Source organism: Rhinopithecus bieti, unplaced genomic scaffold (genome assembly GCF_001698545.2).
Source record: "Rhinopithecus bieti isolate Rb0 unplaced genomic scaffold, ASM169854v2 scaffold_61461, whole genome shotgun sequence".
Lineage (NCBI taxonomy): Eukaryota > Metazoa > Chordata > Mammalia > Primates > Cercopithecidae > Rhinopithecus > Rhinopithecus bieti.
The window spans coordinates 1,191,064-1,209,550 of NW_016823852.1; the positions used below are offsets into that span (position 1 = coordinate 1,191,064).

General features: G+C 55.7%; 1 protein-coding gene across 2 annotated transcripts; it reads right to left on the reverse strand.

Moving 5' to 3' along the window:
* Positions 1-67: 67 nt before the first annotated feature.
* ZFYVE21 (zinc finger FYVE-type containing 21) lies at positions 68-7,980 on the reverse strand. 2 transcript variants are annotated; one of them, XM_017861867.1, is made up of 7 exons: positions 6,834-7,980; positions 5,783-5,951; positions 4,738-4,813; positions 4,539-4,630; positions 3,877-3,930; positions 968-1,110; positions 68-748 (listed from the first exon to the last, which is right to left on the reverse strand). In XM_017861867.1, exons 1-7 carry the CDS (start codon positions 6,870-6,872, stop codon positions 713-715), a joined length of 609 nt encoding a protein of 202 aa, XP_017717356.1. In that variant the 5' UTR covers positions 6,873-7,980; the 3' UTR covers positions 68-712. The 2 variants fall into 2 exon arrangements, with proteins under 2 accessions (XP_017717356.1, XP_017717357.1); XM_017861868.1 differs by lacking the exon at positions 3,877-3,930 and having other exon boundaries at positions 6,834-7,543.
* Positions 7,981-18,487: the final 10,507 nt, after the last annotated feature.

Consider the following 18,487-nt stretch of genomic DNA (forward strand, 5'->3'; position numbering starts at 1 on the left):
TTCTGGAGCCAGACTGTGCTGCGGCACGAGGGTTCAGGTGATCTGGACACAGGAAGGCGAGGCCTTGTCCATATGTTCAAAATAGGTTTTAATCATAAGCTTTATATACAAATTGCTGTACAGTCATCTTAATAAAGTGAAATCGTGAGTGAAAAGTACAAAACACAAAGGCCCCACGTTCCCCTTAGTGAAGTATCAAAGGATCGCTCACAGCCCAAAAGCCCAGAATTAGTGATAAGGTAAGTGGACAGTCTGTGAAACAGGCTAAGGCAAGTGCTGTAAACTGGCTATTAGAGGCGAGCAGGCTCTACTGCAGATCAGAAGCCTGAGTTCCTCCTACCCAAACTGGTTCTGTGGAAGAGTTACATGAAATGAATATCGATGGGCCAGAACCTTCTAGTAAACCTGGGAACTCATAAAAACAGTATATATTATGCTAAAAATAGTTCAGCAGTAGTGTAGCTCAGTCTCTCCCATCCCCAATTAAGTATTGACAATACACAAATTCTAAAACATGAAGCTGTTTAAAGCATTAATAAACTGTGAACATATTGCACTAGATAAGTGAACACTTCTGTTTCTCCAAATACATGAGTTGCATTTCCCAGCACAAGCAGGATTAATCCCTGTGGCGTGCAAGGAGCAGGCTCTGCTGTTCCAAGCGACTCAGTCCTGGTGACCACATGTACTCCAAGCTCAGACCCACGCAGAGTTACTGGTCCCGAGATTCGTAGAGGAGCTTTGCAGCCTGCAGATCAGACAAGATCAACACAGTGAGACCTGCTTGGTCCTGTGCCTGGTGGAGCCAAGCCTGTGTGCATTTGAGGGGAGATGGCGTGGGCACCCCAGCCGAGGGGGAACAGATTGTGGGGATGGGGGTCAAATGGCAGGACACAGCTTCCTCTGGGAGAGGCAAGCTTTTGCTCTAAGCCAAAGGGCCCAGCCTCCCTGGCCTGGGCTCAGGTACCTTGTGCATGGCCACTAGCCACGCCACCGCCTGCCTCCTGCCCACATTCGCGTCCTCCACCGCTGTCAGCTTCAGCTGGGTCACACCCTCCGTCTCCGGCACTGTATACTGCAGGAACATGCCTGTGGCCCGTGCGTTGCCTCCTGGAGGAGGAAGACGAGGTAAGACGGCCCAAAGGAGACCCTGAGTGCCCAGGTGGCCACCAGCCCCAAGGTGGTGGTGACCAGGACACCTTCCTAACCTTGTGCTGCTCCCAAGAGTAGCCTGGCGGTGAGGAGTGGTGCTCAGGAGCACCCAGGGAACACCATCTCAGGCCTCTGAAGGGAGACCCCCAAGCTCACAGGGTAGGTGGGAGAGGGTCGAAGACACTCAGCCGGGTGCCCCAGGGCTGGGGACAAACCACCAGAGCCGCATCACCACGAGAGGCCTCCTTCTCCGCTAATTGAGGTGCTGCTGTGCCCTGGCCTGTGGGGGTTCCTGCCTTCAGAGAACCCCCAGACAAGACTGGCTCCTGCAGAGGTGCCCACCTGCACCCAGGGCTGGGGGAAAAGTGGGGGCCACCTCGAGAGTGCCCTGGCCACCAACAGGCCAAGCAGATGGTCAGGGTCACAGCTGGCCTCACACCCAGGAGTCGGAGGCCTCAGCCTCTGAGAAGCAGGGCCAGCACAGAGGGGAGTGTCAGTACAAAGGCCCAGTGCCAGGGAAATGCCACCCCAGCCTGGTCACGGGCCATCTCCCCAGACCTAGCACCCATGTTGGGGACTGGTCTCTGGGACCCAGGCTCCCCGTCTTTGGGCAGTGACCAGCTGATCCAGTGACAATGACTCAATTCCAGCACTTGCTCCAACAATGAACCGCTCGCTCAAGAGAGCGACTCTTCAGGCAGGGCTGGTGTTGAAAGAGACCCATGGGATGCAGCCTCCCGTGAGCTTAATGACTTGGGAGGGAAGCCCCATCGTGAGCAATCGCTGACCTCTCGGGAGACCCCTCCATCAGACACACATCCCCCTATCATCAGCACCCAGGGCCGGCTCTTCTGCTGGTTGGTGGAGTGGGCGTCAAGGCTGCAGCTGGAGGCGCCGGAGGCCCCAGAACCACACTTTTCCTTTCTCCCCTCCCCCGCCCCCGCGACACAGTTTTTGTTCTTGTTGCCCCCAGGCTGGAGTGCAGTGGCAGGATCTTGGCTCACTGCACCCTCCGCCTCCCGGCTTCAAGCAATTCTCCTGCCTCAGCCTCCTGAGTAGCTGGGACTACAGGCGTGTGCCACCACGCCCAGCTTTTTTTTTTATTTTTTATTTTTTGTAGTTTTAGGAGAGAGAGGGTTTCTCCGTGTTGGTCAGGCTGGTCTTGAACTCCCGATCTCAGGTGCCCAGCTCGGCCTCCCAAAGTGCTAGGATTATAGGCGTGCACCACCGTGCCTGGCTTTTTATCTTTTTTTTTTTTTTTTTTGGAGTCTCTGTCACCCAGGCTGGAGTGCAGTGGTGGGATCTTGGCTCACTGCAATCTCTGCCTCCTGGGTTCAAGCGATTCTCCTGCCTCAGCCTCCCAAGTAGCTAAGACTACAGGCGCCTGCCACCATGCCTGGCTGATTTTTATGTTTTTAGTAGAGAGAGGGTTTCACCATGTTGGCCAGGATGGTCTCGAACTCCTGACCTCAGGTGATCCGCCCGCCTCAGCCTCCCAAAGTGCTGGGGTTACAGGCCCCCACCATGCCGGGCCTCTGGAACCACATTTTCATAAGCCTGGTTCTATGGTTAGGGCACACCCACCCAGCCCCAACACTGGGGAACCTTGCCTATTATCAGTGTAACGTCCTGCCTGGGCTCTAGAGCAGGGTGATCATGGCTCTGTCCACCGCCTGCGTTTGCTTGATAAAGCACCACTGGACCATAGCCATGGCCATCTGTCACCCTGTCTTCTGCAGCTGCCTCCACCTTACCATAGCACATGTGGCTGGCAAAGGTTTACTATCTGGCCGTGAAAGAATGAGTGTGTGGCCTGCCCTACAGGGCCCAGGCTGGCAGGCGGCCCCTTGGCTGCCTTCAGGTCAGGAGACTGTTACTACTGTCCCCGCCCCCACTGGAAGACGGTGCTGGGGTCTGAAGGGCTCTACTGAGACTGCACAGAGTAGGGCTCACTGCACCCCCACAAGCCACCACAAAGGGGACACAGTGCTAGAAGCCCTGGGGAGGGTCTGCCCAGGAGAGCAGTCCTGGAGGCTCTATTCCCCCAGCCTCAGGAGTACTGGATGCCCCTAAGCACTGGCCTTCATCTGAGCCTCAGGCTCCCTAGGAGGAGGCAGGCAGAGAGGGGTGCTTGGGGTGACCCCCGCTTCTCCAGACCCTACCCTTTGCACCTGGGCGTCTATACCGTGCAGTCTGCTCAAGGCAACCAGCTTGACACCATCCCGGCTCCAAACACGTCCCTGAGCTCACGACAGAGGTGGCAAAACACTGGCCTGGGCATCTCACCTCATCATTCAGGAGGCTGACAGAAGTGCCAGGAGAGTTAGGGGTCCCAGGAGGCCACATTGAGCTGGGGAGCGCCAGGCCTCAGTGGGAAGGGCAAAGTTGGGAGAGGCTCCCGAGGGCAGGTGAGCCCCCGTGAGCACCCATGTCCCCTGGCCTCAGCCAGTTCAGGGCTGGCAGGTACTGACAGAGAGCTGTCAACTGCTGGGTAACCCTCCCCGCCAGACAGAACTGAGAAAGTACATCTGCTGCGGTATCTTCACTTATGCTTTATAAACCCACGTACCAGACCCAACATCTCTCTTAAGTCAACCAAAAGAAGTGAATTCAGGTTTCACAAAGAACCTTGGCACAGACCACCCCGTGGACAGAAGCCAGGTGGCGAGGGGAGGAACGGGCCCGCTGCATGCAGGGAGCCCCGGCGAGGAGGAAGAGGCTGACCTTCAGAGGCAGGCTGGCTCCCCAGGAGGCTGGTGTAAGCGTGAATGTCTTTTTCTATGGCAAGAAGGTGGGCAGGCAGTGGCGAGAAGGAGCACCCAAGAGCCGGTGAGAGAACGGAAGGAAAGCGACATGGGTTACGGCACGCGCATCTGTCAGCACAGTTTGCAGATAACAGGATGCGAGCTCCCCGTCAGCGGAGTTTAGTGGAGAGGCCCAGGCTGGGCCGAAGCTCACCAGGAAACGCACCAGGCGTTTGGTCTGCACAGACGCCTGCAGGAGGAGGGCTGAAGTGCTGGCTCCCGATGAGCCACCACTCAGACCTTTCTGGGGATCTCAGTTATCGCATTTGGGGCTTTAGCCTTGGTTTGAGTCCAACAATAAACGGAATGATACATTACAGCACTTAGAGCAGAGGAAATCATTACAACATGCTGAGGCGAATTTCCCTTTGTTGTCTTACGGTTTAAGTCTCCACTCACCTGGCGAGTTCTAAAGCCACTGAGTAAATACACGCCCCCAAAGAGGAAAGGCAGGCTATCCTGGAGACCCAGCAGACCCCGTTCCTCAGGGTGGCTGCCCGATCCCAAAAGTGGACGCTCCTCTTGTCACCCATGCATGGCACCAAACCCTCCTGGCTTAGGAAAGGACGTGCTGGCATTTACCTCCAGGAGGGAAGCCTTCTGTGAGGAGCTGCACGGTGGAAATGTGCACAATTTCGATTTCATAGTGGCTGTCTCCATCCAGAAACAAGTATCTACATCAAATAAAAGTGTCCAAATCGGGTCACTCTCAGGCTCAGTGCCACCGAGGCTCCCAGTCTGTGACAATGCTACCCCGTGCCAAGCAGGATCTGGCTCTTACCTCTGGTTATTGGAAAGACGACAAATCATAGTTTCGGGTTTCTCTGAGTTTCCAAATGTGACGAGGAAGGTGGCTCCTTGGGAACACAAAAGCAAACGTGAGAACAGGGCCTGCTTCTTTTCCACCTAACCCTTCCCACGAGTACCAGTAGGAGACGCACGCACAGAGGACAGGTGAAAATGTCAAGAAACAAACCACAGCTTTGTTCTAAGGAGCCTTCAGCTGAGCAAAAAGGCAGTCATGGATCAAGGGTTTAAGAGGTAAACGAAAAGGTGCTGCTCTAAACAGGTTCTGCTTGCTTACAAAGCTCCTAGAAATTTTTTTACATCCTTCAAAGGATGCAGGGAATCCATCACCACGATCCAGATCAAAGAACAATAAACCCCTCTGCTCGCAGGTCCTAAGAGCCGGCAGGACCAAGACAGCAGAAAGGAAGCACAACAAAGCCCACTGTCCAGCCAGAGACCATGCCCGTTTCACACAGAACGGAGCTGTGGGCAGGAAGGCAGGTGGTCCCAGACCCCATGGCGGGCAAGCTGGGGACAGGAGGCTGGGACGGCAGTGGCCAGAGGTGGGCGGGCAGTGGGGAGAAGGCGCTGCTCAGAAATTCCAGGAAGGCACAACACAAGCCCCCGGAGAACGCCCTTCTCCCACACCAGGTCCCCAGAGATGGCTCAAAACCGAGTCTGCAGGTGCTACCGGGCAAAGGTCTATGGACCCTCATCGAGGAGCCACGGTGGTCGCCAAGGCCCGAGCGCCGGCGCCGGGTTCCACCTGGGGGAAGGTGCTGCCTGGGCCCAGGGCCTCCCCTCCCACCTGATGGACGTGCCCAGCGGAGTCAGCACCAACATTTTAGGTGACATTCCGTCTCTGAAGAGAAGGGAAGGCTCTGTAACTGCTTCTAAACGAATTCAGAAGAAAACAGGGAAGGGAGGGAAGGCGAGAGAACGTCCAAGAGAAGGAGAGCGCCCTGTGCACAGCCCACAGCATCGCCAGACACGAGGAGCCGGCTGGCGGCGCGCACGACTGCAGGACCCGTCCTTACCGCTCAGCAGCACTTTGAGCTGCTTGTCGTAGAACTCCGCCTCCTTGAGGGACACCAGGGCGCACTCCGCGCACTGCCGCACCGGGTCCACAAAGCACATGCGCCGCAGCGGCACCTTCTGGCTGCAGCACCTGTCGCAGAAGCACTTCCCGCAGCGGCGACAGTGGTGCTGGGCAGATGCGGGAGGATTGGCAGTGAGGAGGGGCAGGGGACAAGCGGCCTCGGGTGCGGACCCTGCTGGCCTGGCACTGCCCGGGCCGCGCCTAAATGCGAGGCCCCCGTGCTGGCCCCTGCACACGCGCACCTCCTGACGCCAGCCCCTGGGCTCCCCACCACACAGCAGGGCTTCGCCTCACCTGGGAAATGAGGCCCTTTTTTCAAAATCGTGGATCAAAATGGCTGTTTTTCAGCTCTTTCTTTCAACTATGCAAGTCCCACTGCTTAGGACGCCCTCGGGCCTCGGGGCATGAGCTGGGCACACATTAGGGGCAAGACACTTCGCGAGGGCAAAGCAGGACAGGGCAGGGTAAGAGGTAGGTGCACAGGCCTGGCAAGCTGCATCCCCACCCCATGGCATCCAGCAGAATCAGCCCAGTCACTTTCCACGGAAACAGGGCATGGCTGACACTCAAAACGAGCCATAATGGCTGTGTGCGGTGGCTCACACCTGTAATCCCAGCACTTTGGGAGGCTGAGGTGGGAGGATCATCTGAGGTCAGGAGTTCTAGACCAGCCTGGCCAACATGGTGAAACCCCATCTCTACTAAAAATACAAAATTTAGCCCGGCGTGGTGGTGGGTGCCTGTAATCCCAACTACTCAGGAGGCTGAGGCAGGAGAATCCCTTGAACCCAAGAGGCAGAGGTTGCAGTGAGCCAAGATGGAGCCACTCACTGCACTCCAGCCTGGGCGACAAGAGCAAAACTCCGCCTCAGAAAACAAACAAACAGAAAACGAGCCACAAGATGACATCCGTCCCCGCCAGAAGGGGCAGCTGTCCTGTTGGGGCCCCCCCCTCTTCCCATCACCCGCACTCAGCAGCCTCAGCTCACCTTTCTGGTGAGGAAGTCAAACTTGGCGTCACACTGCATACATCTCCGACACTAGGAAAGAGACGACAAAGCGTTAAAACCCAGCTTGGTCACTCACCACATCGCTGGGGCAGGACCCCGGGCTGCTGAGAAAGCTGGGCCCTGCTACCTCCCCCCGCACCCAAGTGGCCTGAGGCAGGCAGGCTTGTGACGCAGGACGGTGGACTGGTCGCCTGTGCCCAGGCTCCAGAGCCGATGCAGTGGGGTGCAGGTTGCTCCGAGGCCTACAGGAGATGCACCCAGCGTACCCATGGGGTCTGGGCCTGAGGTGGGCTTGGGTTTGACTGTCTCGCAGCAGAGTGTGCATCCCGGCATTTCAGGTCCCTCCATACTGGACCCAACAGCAGTTCACCTTAGCAACACCTTTTTGGCCCTGGTCCTGTTACTGGAACCGAAGAGCAACGCCATGAAGAGACGAGGAAATCCACAGCAGGAGCCAACCTAAACCCCTAAACTAGGGAAGGCTGTGCTAGCACCCACTTCACAAATGAGGCGGGCATGGGGACCTGCTGATTCCGGGGCTGCGCGCCAGCCGGCAAAAGTCCAGTATCTGAGACATAAAGCTTATTATTCTGGTTCTTTACTTGGAGTCCTGGCGTGCGTGCCCTGACCCCCGCCTGTGAAGGAACCCCTGGAAGCAGCTGAAGCACACACAGGCTGGTGTGTGTCCCAGGGACGCACGTCAGACCTGGGGACGCCCTGAAGATGCTTCCTCAACTGGAGGATCCAGGCGCAGAGAAGTCCGAGACGCACAAGCCAGGGCTCACGAGGCTGGACTTTCTTGGCAAAGACAGTTCTATGCACACAGAATGTACAAACGCAGACAGAAACAGGAAGGTGACTGGGCTCAGGGCCCACCAGGAATTCTGACCACACGAGACCTGGGAACTGGGCAGGTGGCCATGGGGCTCACTTTCCCCAAGGGGTCACAGCAGGCCTGAAGCCCCATGGCAAGGTGGTGCTGTGCTGGCACTGGGGATGCCCTCTGGGAAGACGTCCTCCTCTGCCTCACCACAGCAGCCAGAAGGTAACCATCCTGAGGGCGGGGCTGTTTCTGCTGAGTTGGAATCACCTCTGAAGTTTCTTCAGCTGCCTCACTAGAGCCTCAGAATTACCCTTGAAATTATCTAACGGGCTTGGCGCAGTGGCTCATGTCTAATCCCAGCACCTTGAGAGGATGAGGTGGGCGGATCACCTGAGCCCAGGTGACCAGCCTGGGCAACATGGTGAGACCCCATCACTACCAAAAGAAAAAAACAAAATTAGCTGGTGTGGTGGTGCACACCTGCAGTCCCAGCCACTTGGGAGGCTGAGGTGGGAGGATCACTTGAGCCCAGGAGGCAGAGGTTGCAGTGAGCTGTAATCACGCCACTGAACTCCAGCCTGGGTTACAGAATGAGAGCCTGTTCCAGGAAAAAAAAAAATTGTCTAAGGGCTGTTCAGGGGGCCTCATTTCATGTTTAACACCCAGAGTCCCAGAGTGATGGCCGGGTGCCACTGAAATCCAGGGGACCGCAGACCCTGTGGCCATCTGCTGGGCATTGTTAGGTCACTGTGGCCACAAGAAAATAAAGAAGTATATTCTCTTCACGAAGCTGTGGCAATCACACCAAGAGCGGCTGTGCCCAGGAGGGAGAGAGAGGAGGCGCGGCGGCCCGGCCCAGCTGTGAGTATGGTGCCTGGTGCACACCGGCAGGGCGTGGCCAAGGCTAGTGGAGAAGACGCCTTCTTTATGAATTGTTTCAAACAAATGCGCACCGCCTGGGCCTATGGAGCATATAACCCCTGTTGGGGCAGAAGGGACTTGGGGCCCAGCTCCAGCCTGGCAGGGAAGCCTATGGGCCGTGGGGTGGCCAGAGCCTTTCATATGTGGGGAACAGGTTAAGTTTGACGCCTCAACACAGGAGAGCATCTGGAAGATGCCAGATGGCAAAGAAGCCCACTCTGCAGCCTGCGCACCTCAGATGCTTGGTCGGTCTAAGGGTGAAGGTGGAATTGAAATCAATCACTTAGAAATAAAACAGATTTAAGATGCTCCTTGAATTTCCACTGCTTCACTTGACTAGACAAAAAAATTGTCACCAAAGCGCAGGGTACGTTTACCAAGCACCCAGAGACACACATGTGGTGGTCTATGCTGAAGCCCCCAACTGACGCTGCGCTCTGAGCCCCTGCCAGGAGGCCCTCACTGAAGAGGCCACAGGCCCGAGGCCACGCCCCACTGTGGGCAGCCATGGCCACCCGGCCAACTCCTTAGAAGAACCAGCCAGGCCTCCAAGCTTCCATGAGGGCTGCAGAGACCTCAGGACTGGTCACAGCCCAGCTTCTTGCAGCAGCCCCAGATGGAGCGCGGCCCAGTGAGGTGCCTGCTCGTGCACGACCACCACAGAGCCTGCTTCTGAGGGGCCCAGGTCCCAGCTGTGCCTGCCGCCTCCACTTAGAACAGCAAGCCAGATGCATTTACCACTTGCAGGGAGTTCCTAGCTCGAACCTCCTCATGACCACGGGACGACGTCACCGTGAACACGCTCACCCTCAGCACCAAAGGTACGGAACTCCCAAACCTCAGCTGGGAAGGCTCCGTCCTGGCCTGGCTGCCTGCTGCTCACTCCAGATGGCAGGGGGGCCCTGACACAGCGTGAGGATGCCGCCATCACCGCCGGCTCCCCCGCTCTAACAGCAAGGACTCCAATCCAAGGGGAAGACATTCCAGACCTGGCTCTGAAGGAAATCTGTGCCACCGTGCATTCTTTTAACAGAGTAAAGGACACTTTTGCCATGAAAATGGTGGTCCGCGGATTTAGTGAGCCGGTACAGCCTTTTTCAAGGCTGGGCCTCGGTGCTGCCCACCCACTCCCCAACAGGCACTTCAGCAGCACATGGGGGCTGCGGGACCCAGGACGCCTCACCTCCCTCAGCTTCATGAGAACAAGACCCTCGTGCTCTGGGGCCCTTGGTGAGGATGAAACAAGAAGGTCCCAGCGAGGCTGAAGTGACAGGCGCACCCCACTCCGGTCCTCGCCGTCAGGCCGCCCGGTGTGACAGGCGCACCCCACTCCGGTCCTCGCCGTCAGGCCGCCCGGTGTGACAGGCGCACCCCACTTCGGTCCTCGCTGTCAGAGGCCTAGGTGGCGGGTGGTGAACCAGAAACAGGTGCGGGTTAAATGAAGCAGCGACCGAATGGTGTGACTCAAAGGGGTCCTCTTGGGAGAGATGGAGGGTCTTTTTGCTTCTGATGATTAAGGACTCGGATGAATACTGACCAAGACTCATCCACGTTCAAAGCACAATAATATGCCGGGCGCGGTGGCTCAAGCCTGTAATCCCAGCACTTTGGGAGGCCGAGACGGGCGGATCACGAGGTCAGGAGACCGAGACCATCCTGGCTAACACGGTGAAACCCCGTCTCAACTAAAAAATACAAAAAACTAGCCGGGCGAGGTGGCGGCGCCTGTAGTCCCAGCTACTCCGGAGGCTGAGGCAGGAGAATGGCGTGAACCCGGGAGGCGGAGCTTGCAGTGAGCTGAGATTGCGCCACCGCACTCCAGCCTCGGGGACAGAGCGAGACTCCGCCTCAAAAAAAAAAAAAAAAAAAGCACAATAATACTCAAAAGAGATGTAAGAGAAGACCTTCGCTCCATGAAAAGTCCCCTTTTCCCTTCCGGGGAAGGAGGGAGCCCCCAAACGAGACCAGGAATTACCTGGCGAGCATAAACTGAGGGCCTGAAGTCTCAAAAAGCAGGCAGGCTGGAGGCGGCCGCAGCACTACCAAGCCACACACGAGTTCAAACGTCTGATCTGACGTGAGAGCCGCCTCAGAGCTCCACCAAGGACAGACGGGCTGTGCTGGCACCGACAAGCAGCTGACAGGGCTCGGCCCCTCGGTAGGAAAGCTGTTCCCACACGCATGGCACTGTTCCAGCCCCAACTCCAGGCCAGCAAACACTGCTGCGGCCGATTCCACAACAAGGCAGGCAAGGCCTGTGGGGTCACCAGGGCCGAGCACCTTCTGAAACACAGGCCCCTGGGTCTGAGCCGCGGTGGGGACCTGGTGGCCGCCCAATCCTCCAGCGCCTCTGACATGGCTGCACAGCCTCCTTGGGGTCTGGGGGCCCAGCCATGGATCCTCCACCACCCTGCCCTGATTCTCTCCCTCACAGGCATGGGGACTCTCCCCTGCCCCGCACCCCTCCTCTGGGAAGTCCAGCCCCTTCTCTGAGCCCCAAAAGATGTTGGTGCGGAGGAGTTGCTCCGATGTGGTGCCGTCACAGCCGCCACCCTCACCGTGTCCCCGCCACCCCGCGCTCTGCAAAGGCAGTGCCTCCCTCCAGCCTGCGGGACCCACACACGCAGCAGCAGAAGCCTGCAGCCCCTCCACAGGGGCTCAGAGACAGTCCACATCGGGTGCCAAGTGCCCACTGTGCTTAGTTGGCCAAACAGAGTCTGGTGGTCCTGGGACTCTGCAGATGCTTCTGGAAGGAGTCCTCTGGGGTCCACAGCCACATGTGTGGGAGCCTCACTGGGGGAGGACAGAGGTCCTGGTTGTGGCGCACATCAAGGGTCCTTCAGACGCCATTCTGCAGCAAGGACTGGCCCCTCGTGACCCACACCAGGGCCTCATCCCTGCCGAGTTCCATGTCGCCACCGCCCCAACTCAGGCAGGTCCTGAGCTTTAGGAGATTCCACGACCAGCCTTTTTCTGTTTCCCTTTGCTTTTAAGCTGCTTCCTGGACTTAGAAACCAGGTCTGGCCCGCCCCAGCCTTCTGGAAGCATCTACAAAGTCCAGCTTGCAGCTCTGCCAGGGGCTCCCTGCCCACAGGCTGTGGGCATAGTCTGACTGTTCCCCGCCTTGACTGCGCTGCAGCCCAGCCCTGCCATTGCCCTGGAATGGGCCTGTTGGTTTCAGAACGCTCTGCCCGCTGTGCAGTGGCACAGTCCCTGCCTCTGTGTGGTGGTCCCCTCCCTGACCCCAGACATCCACTAGCCACAGAATCCACTAGAATCTGCTAGAGAAAGCTTCATGGGGGTTTTAACTCTGAGCTTAAGCAAACACAAAGCCACGTTATCACCAGGTTCCAGTGAGAATAACTGTTGATGGTCTCTCCGTGGTGACCCTGGCTCACAGTGCCCAACAGGAGGGGGTGTCCTCTCAATATTCTCAGCAGAGGGTGCTGACAGAGGACTGCTTTTCACATTTACTGTGTCGTCTGTGTTTGGGCAAGTTCAAAGGCCAATTTCTAAATATAAGACCACACTGCTGGAGCAGTGGCTCACGCCTGTAATCCCAGCACTTTGGGAGTCTGAGGCAGGAGGATCGCTTGAGCCCAGGAGTTTAAGACTAGCCTGGGCAACACAGCAAGACCCTGTCTCTAGGAACTTTTTTTTTTTTAAATGAGCCAGGCGTGGTGGTGCACACCTGTAGTCCCAGCTACTTGGGAGGCAGAGCTGGGAGGATGGTTTGAGCCCAGGAGGTCGAGGCTGCAGTGAGCCATGTTCATATCACTGCACTCCAGCCTGGGAAGCAGAGTGAGACTCTGTCTCAAAAAAAAAAAAAAAAAAAAAAAGAGACAGATCACACCTAGGATGTGCTCCCTTAAAAATATAAGTGATCCAGAAGTTTATTACTCTAAATAACCAATGAGCTTAGATGTATAGATTTTTAAATAAGGTAATTTCCTACTGATTATATTAGTGAAAGAAATTTTAAAAATTATCACTAGAGCAATTGAATATGAAATAGAGCAATGGATGAAGACATAAGGTAAAACTACTGCCAAATGCCCACCCCGTCACAAGCACGCTCCGCAAAGGAAGCCCAGGCACAGCAAGCCGGGCACCAGACCAGGCTGCCAGCAGCGCCTCCTTTAATTGGACCCAGCAGCTCTGATGTTCAGTGAAACAGCTATTTTAGGAGCTAGGGAGAATACACCAAAGCCCAGAAACCAAGTGTGATTCATCCGTTTCCACCGTAGGTGGCCGGCGGTGTCTGGAATGCCAGCCTCTCAGTCTGTGTCACATCCCAGGTACACATGTGTCACCACCAGGGTGGGCTGGGGCAGACTTTCAAACCAGCACATTCGCTGGGGAAACCAAAACCTCCAAGAACAACCCAATAAAGCAGGCCTCAAGATGTTTAGTGAGGAAAATGAATAAATAAATAATAAAGGTGTTTAGTGAGGGCCACGAGGCCAGAGGTGCAGGCTGTGACAAACACACAGAGACGAAGAGGGAGAGTGAGGCAGGGTCAGCTCGGGCAGTGACCCTAAAAACACCCATCTGCTGCCCGACCCTCTTGCCCAAGCCAACCAGATAAGCCCGCTAAGGACAGACACTGCCCCTCGGGATGGACGGCGGGGCCCAAGTGCTCTCCAGGAGCCCTCTGTGCCCTGTGCAGTGGCATCACAGAGGCAGCCTCCGCCCAGGCCTCTCTGGGGCGGGCACTCACTTCCAAAGGAGGCCTCCACGGCCACCTTGCAGGGCCCAGCACAGGCTGGGTGGGTAGCTGAATGGACACAGAAGGAGCTGTCTCAAGGGAAGTGGGGCTAAGAGGGAGTGAGGACCAGAGCAGGTGCATGTAGACAGCTCCCAGTGAAATTTCGGAACACACTTCCCCTGGCTACCTACAGGAGTCAGAGCCCTCGGCGCTCGTCCACTCCTTGCTAGTCCAGTAAACCAACAACTGACTTACACCCACCCTGCCACATGACATGCTCGGAGGTGGTCAAGGCAGATACCATAAACTAAGCTTCCCAGTGGGAAAGCAAGATGGCCGCAAGCAACGAAAGAAGAAACCAGGCCGGGCGTGGTGGCCACACCTGTAATCTCAGCACTTCGGGAGGCCGAGGTGGGAGGACTGCTTGAGCTCAGGAGTTTCAGACCAGCCTGAGCAACATAGCACGACCCCGTCTCTACAAAATAAAACCTAAAACTTAGCTGGGCGTGGTGGCGGGTGCCTATGGTCCCAGCTACTCGGTAGGCTGAGGCAGGAGAATCGCTTGAATCCAGGAGGCGATGGTTGAAGTGAGCCGAGATTGCACCATTGCACTCCAGCCTGGGCGACAGTGAGACTCCGTCTCAAACAAAACAAAAAAGAAAAATCATGAAACCCATCGTTCCTCCGCGGTGGGAGCAGACACCAGCACAGAGCTCCTTAGAGAGCTGCAGCTCGAGACCTGCTCCCCCACTCTAATGCAACAGCAACAGTCCCTCAAAGGTCACAGGGCAGCTCCTCAGAACCGGCACCCGGCCCACCTGCAAAGAGTGGGGTTTGACAGCACACAAGAAACCAAACGCGCCTCCACCCTCAATGTCAGTATCATCTGTAAGTATAGTTTAGGGAGTTTAAATGGATGTTCAAAAAAAGTTACCATAAAAAGAACCAAATTTCAGGACATATGCCTGCCCTCCCTTTGAGGCTGGGGTGACAAAGGACAGTCAGGCCCCACCACGCACTGAGCTCCCACACTACAGTGAGAAGTGTCACCCACTGGCTGGTGGGGCTCCCACAGTCAAATAATTCTCAGCCCCCCAAGAACTCATCAATCAAAAAACAATTTAAATACATGTATCAATGCACCTTTAGTGAAAGACAATCATGTTTAAATGGTAGAGCATAACTCCTACAAACAGAAAAGGAACCCATGTCAAAGATTTAACTCATTAGTTAATGAGAGAACCAATAAGATAAAAAACCCAGTTCCAAGGAGGATCCAAAGAGCAGACATGGATACAGGCCATGAGGAAGGAAGACAGGAGTTGTAAACTGGCTCCTCTCACAGGGACCCCGCGGTGGGGGGAGACAGGATGTCCACTTCACCTCTGAGGGACAGAATCTACTTGCATCTCAGGGACTAGAAACATGTGCATTACTATCAGTTTTCTACAATTTTAAGCTGTCAGATAGTTTGAAGATGGTGACAGGTGCAGACACGGTGATGGCATCCTGGGAGGGCTACGCTAAAGGCGGCCTGGCCTCCCACAGGATGCCCGGGAATCCTTTTTCATGGCTTCGAAGTCTCAGTTTTACCTAACATCAGTAAAAGCTCTCCAGCCTGGGTAACACAGCAACACCCTGTCTCAAACAAGAAAAAGATCTTAGCCAGCCACAGGGACCCTTGAGAAGCTCGCCGGTGTCCCTGGCAGTATCTCACGAGGCTGCTGGTTCCCAAACACCTGAGGAGGCTCTGGCAGCCCCTGGCACCTCACAAGGGTGAGCCTTACCCAAGCGCTGAGATCCTGGAAAACAACTGTGAAACCCCCCACCCTGCAGTGTGCTGGGAAAGCCTTCCGCCGAGAAGCACCCTCCCCATACGAGCCAGAGGAGATCACAGATGTCCCCATGTCCCCTTGTTTACCTACAACAAGGTCCTCCAAATTCCCTTTCTCTGCCCCAGAAAACACTAGCCAGAAATTCCCCTCATGATCAACTGGAACACAATTCCCTTATCTGGACTTTTTTTTTTTTTTTGAGACAGAGTCTTGCTCTGTCGCCCAGGCTGAAGTGCAGTGGCACTATCTTGGCTCACTGCAACCGCCTCTTCCCGGTTCAAGTGATTCTCCTGCCTCAGTCTCCCGAGTAGCTGAGATACAGGCACACACCACCACACCAGACTACTTTTTGTATTTTTATTTTTATTTATTTATTTTTTTTGAGACAGAGTCTCGCTTGGTCACCCAGGCTGGAGTGCAGTGGCACGATCTCAGCTTACTGCAACCTCTGCTTCCTGGGTTCAAGTGATTCTCCTGCTTCAGCTTCCCAAGTAGCTGGAATTATAGGCACACACCATCACGCCCACCTAATTTTTATATTCTGGCCTCAGCTCTCTGATCTGCTGGAGGTCCTGAGCCTCCACTGGCCCATCCCACCTCCCCAGCTTGATTCTTTCTAGCCTTGGCCACTCCTTCCTGCAAAAGAAAAGCCCTGTCCGGCCTGGCCTGTGAGACCCTCACAGAACTCAGGGTCCCCTGTTCTCCCTGCTGCACAGTCCCAGATGCCTCTAGCAACAGTCCTCACTTCAGATCTCTCCTCATCCGAGTCCAGGCTCGTGATCAGACACGCACGTGCTCTCTCCTCCCTGGTTCTGAATCTAGAGTATCCATCAAGGTGTCAACCCGCCAGCATGGAGCTGCGGGCCTTGCTTTTGCCAGCGCCACGGATGGGAGGTGGGAGGAGTGCACAGCGGCCACGATTTTAAGGATAAAACTCAGGATCTTAGCTGCTTATGACAAGCCCAGATGGCTGCACGCCCAGACCACCCACCCCCAAGCCCACTGCCTTGCGTCAGTGTCGGATATTTGATGGCAGAGTCAGACAAGCCCCAGAGATCATCTGAGGCTTCCTTCACACCCCCAAAGCACCTCTATCCAAACTGGTGTCGCACGAAGCTTTACACACCGCCTCTGCCTCCCCTGCCCCACAGGTTCTTGAGGAGGCACAGACTGGAGAATCGATTCTCAACTGGTTCTGCATCAGAGTTCCTTGAGAATCTGAGAGCTGCAGGCCACCTCTCTGAGAAAGACACACATTCCCCAGGGGGTTTGCAGCATTTTAAAGGGATAACCCTCATGGGCCCAAACTGATAAACCGGCCCAGGTCAGGCACCTGGTATTCCGGAGCTGTGCAATGGGCTGGACTCAGACTCCCCTGGCTAAGGACAGAGCCAGAATGAAAACAGATCAACGCGTTTACAGATATGACGATGATGCCAATCGGCACACGGCCACCAAGCCAAAGACAATGGGACCCACCTGCCAAGTTCTACCAAATTCTCCTCTCCCCATGATGAGCCACCACAAGTAAACCTATTTCCCACAACGGGTTATCTGCACATTTGAGTCACCTCCCGACAATCAACCTCAGCAGCCCCAAGCACGCAGCCAGCACAGCGTGGCTCAGTGTCCCCTTCAGCACCACCACATACCTGCCAGGTGACTGTTACAGTACGTGTCCCCTCGAGCTATTGCAACTAAAGCTGGACTTCATTCCAAATCTTCCAGCCCTCACTGCCCCGTTCTAAGTTCCTCCAGAACACTGTCTTCGGTCACTTCTGGCCTGTAAGACCACGCTCCAATAGAATTCACAACACAAAACTCAAAGACAAAGTCCATCTTCACTAGAATGGTTTCTCTGTCCCCCAAGCCCGCCCAATGCTAGGACCTTCTTCAGCTACTCAGATCCCAATTCATCATCCAAACATGGCGGGGGGCTCTGGAGAGGCATCCTGCCACCACGTCAACGTGGGAAGGAATCTTTTCTTCCACGAGGGGTACCACCTTGACTCAAGTGTTTCAACTCCACTCGGTGGGAAGTCACCGCGGGACTTCCACAGTGTCTCAGCAGAGGTCACAAAGAAAGGTAGGGGAAAATGCTAAACCAAAATGCTGATACCAAAAGGGCTCTGGAAGAGAGAATGAAGGAGGGGAACACAGTGGTTAACTAAAAAACAGAACTGTAAGATCAGTGCATGTGTACAGTAGGGAGAAAGAAATTGTGCTTTGCTGGAAACTTCTGCCTCGTCTCGGCCACACTTTCTCACGTGCTCCATATGGTTCAGACAGATGTGGAGTATTTCTGTGCTATTAAGAGTTCATTACGCCATAAATACATACAATTTTCACTTGTCAATTTAAAAGTAAAATTCAAAAAAGATGTCATAGGCAGATGATTAGGGGGAAAGTGTCTAAAAAGACTCCTTAGGGTGGAGATACTGGGGAGAGGTGAGCAGCACTGGTCTCAACTCTCCAGGACACGCTCGCATACACTGTAGATGCTGAGACACTTCCCGAGTCACTCGAATTCCGTCCTGTCCCTGAGGCTCTGTGGCCGCCCACCGCCCCCACCAGGCCTCCGACCAAGCTTCAATGAACGCAATTAGTGCTACTTTGACTTCTTGAACCTAGTTCCAACGTCTGCTTAGTTCTCTCACTGAGGGAATTAAACGAATCTGTAACAGGTGTTAAGCATGAAAGTCATATTACAAAAATTATCTTTCTCCCCCAATTTTTTTTTATCGTGGTAAAATCCACAGAACAGAAACTGGACACACCTGTTAACGCACAGCTAGTGGGATTAAATGCACTCAGGGCCTTCCTAGCTGGCCAACGGTCCGGTGTGAGGCAAAGACACCTCCGATCAGCTCACAGGGAACCCCGCGGGAGGCCCAGGGCACGGCCTGGCTCAGGAACCCCACCCCCCGCCCCAATTGCTGCAGGAGTGGCCTGGGCAACTCCCGCCGTGTCTGGGCCTAAGGGAAACGGGTGCAGATCTGCAGTCTCCTTCAAACTGTCCAGTGGGCGACTGCGATCTCGCTTCCGAGGTGGAGAGTGGTGTAGACGAAGGGGAAGTGGGGGCAGCCTGGCCAGCAGAGTGGGTCCTGGCCCTCCTCCCGGCCCGGCTTCTGAGCAGGAGATGGCTTCGGAACCCGCCACCCGCCCAAGGCACCGACGCCTCCCCCGATTCCCGGGCGGGACCCCTGCGGGGCCGCCGGCTCCAGCGCTTCGGCGGACAGCACGCCCCCTCCCCGCCGAGCCTGCGAGGAACACGCGCCGCCTTCCACTTTCTCGGGAGCGAGCCCCGGCTCTCCGGACGCCGTCCACACGAGCCAGCCCAGCACGA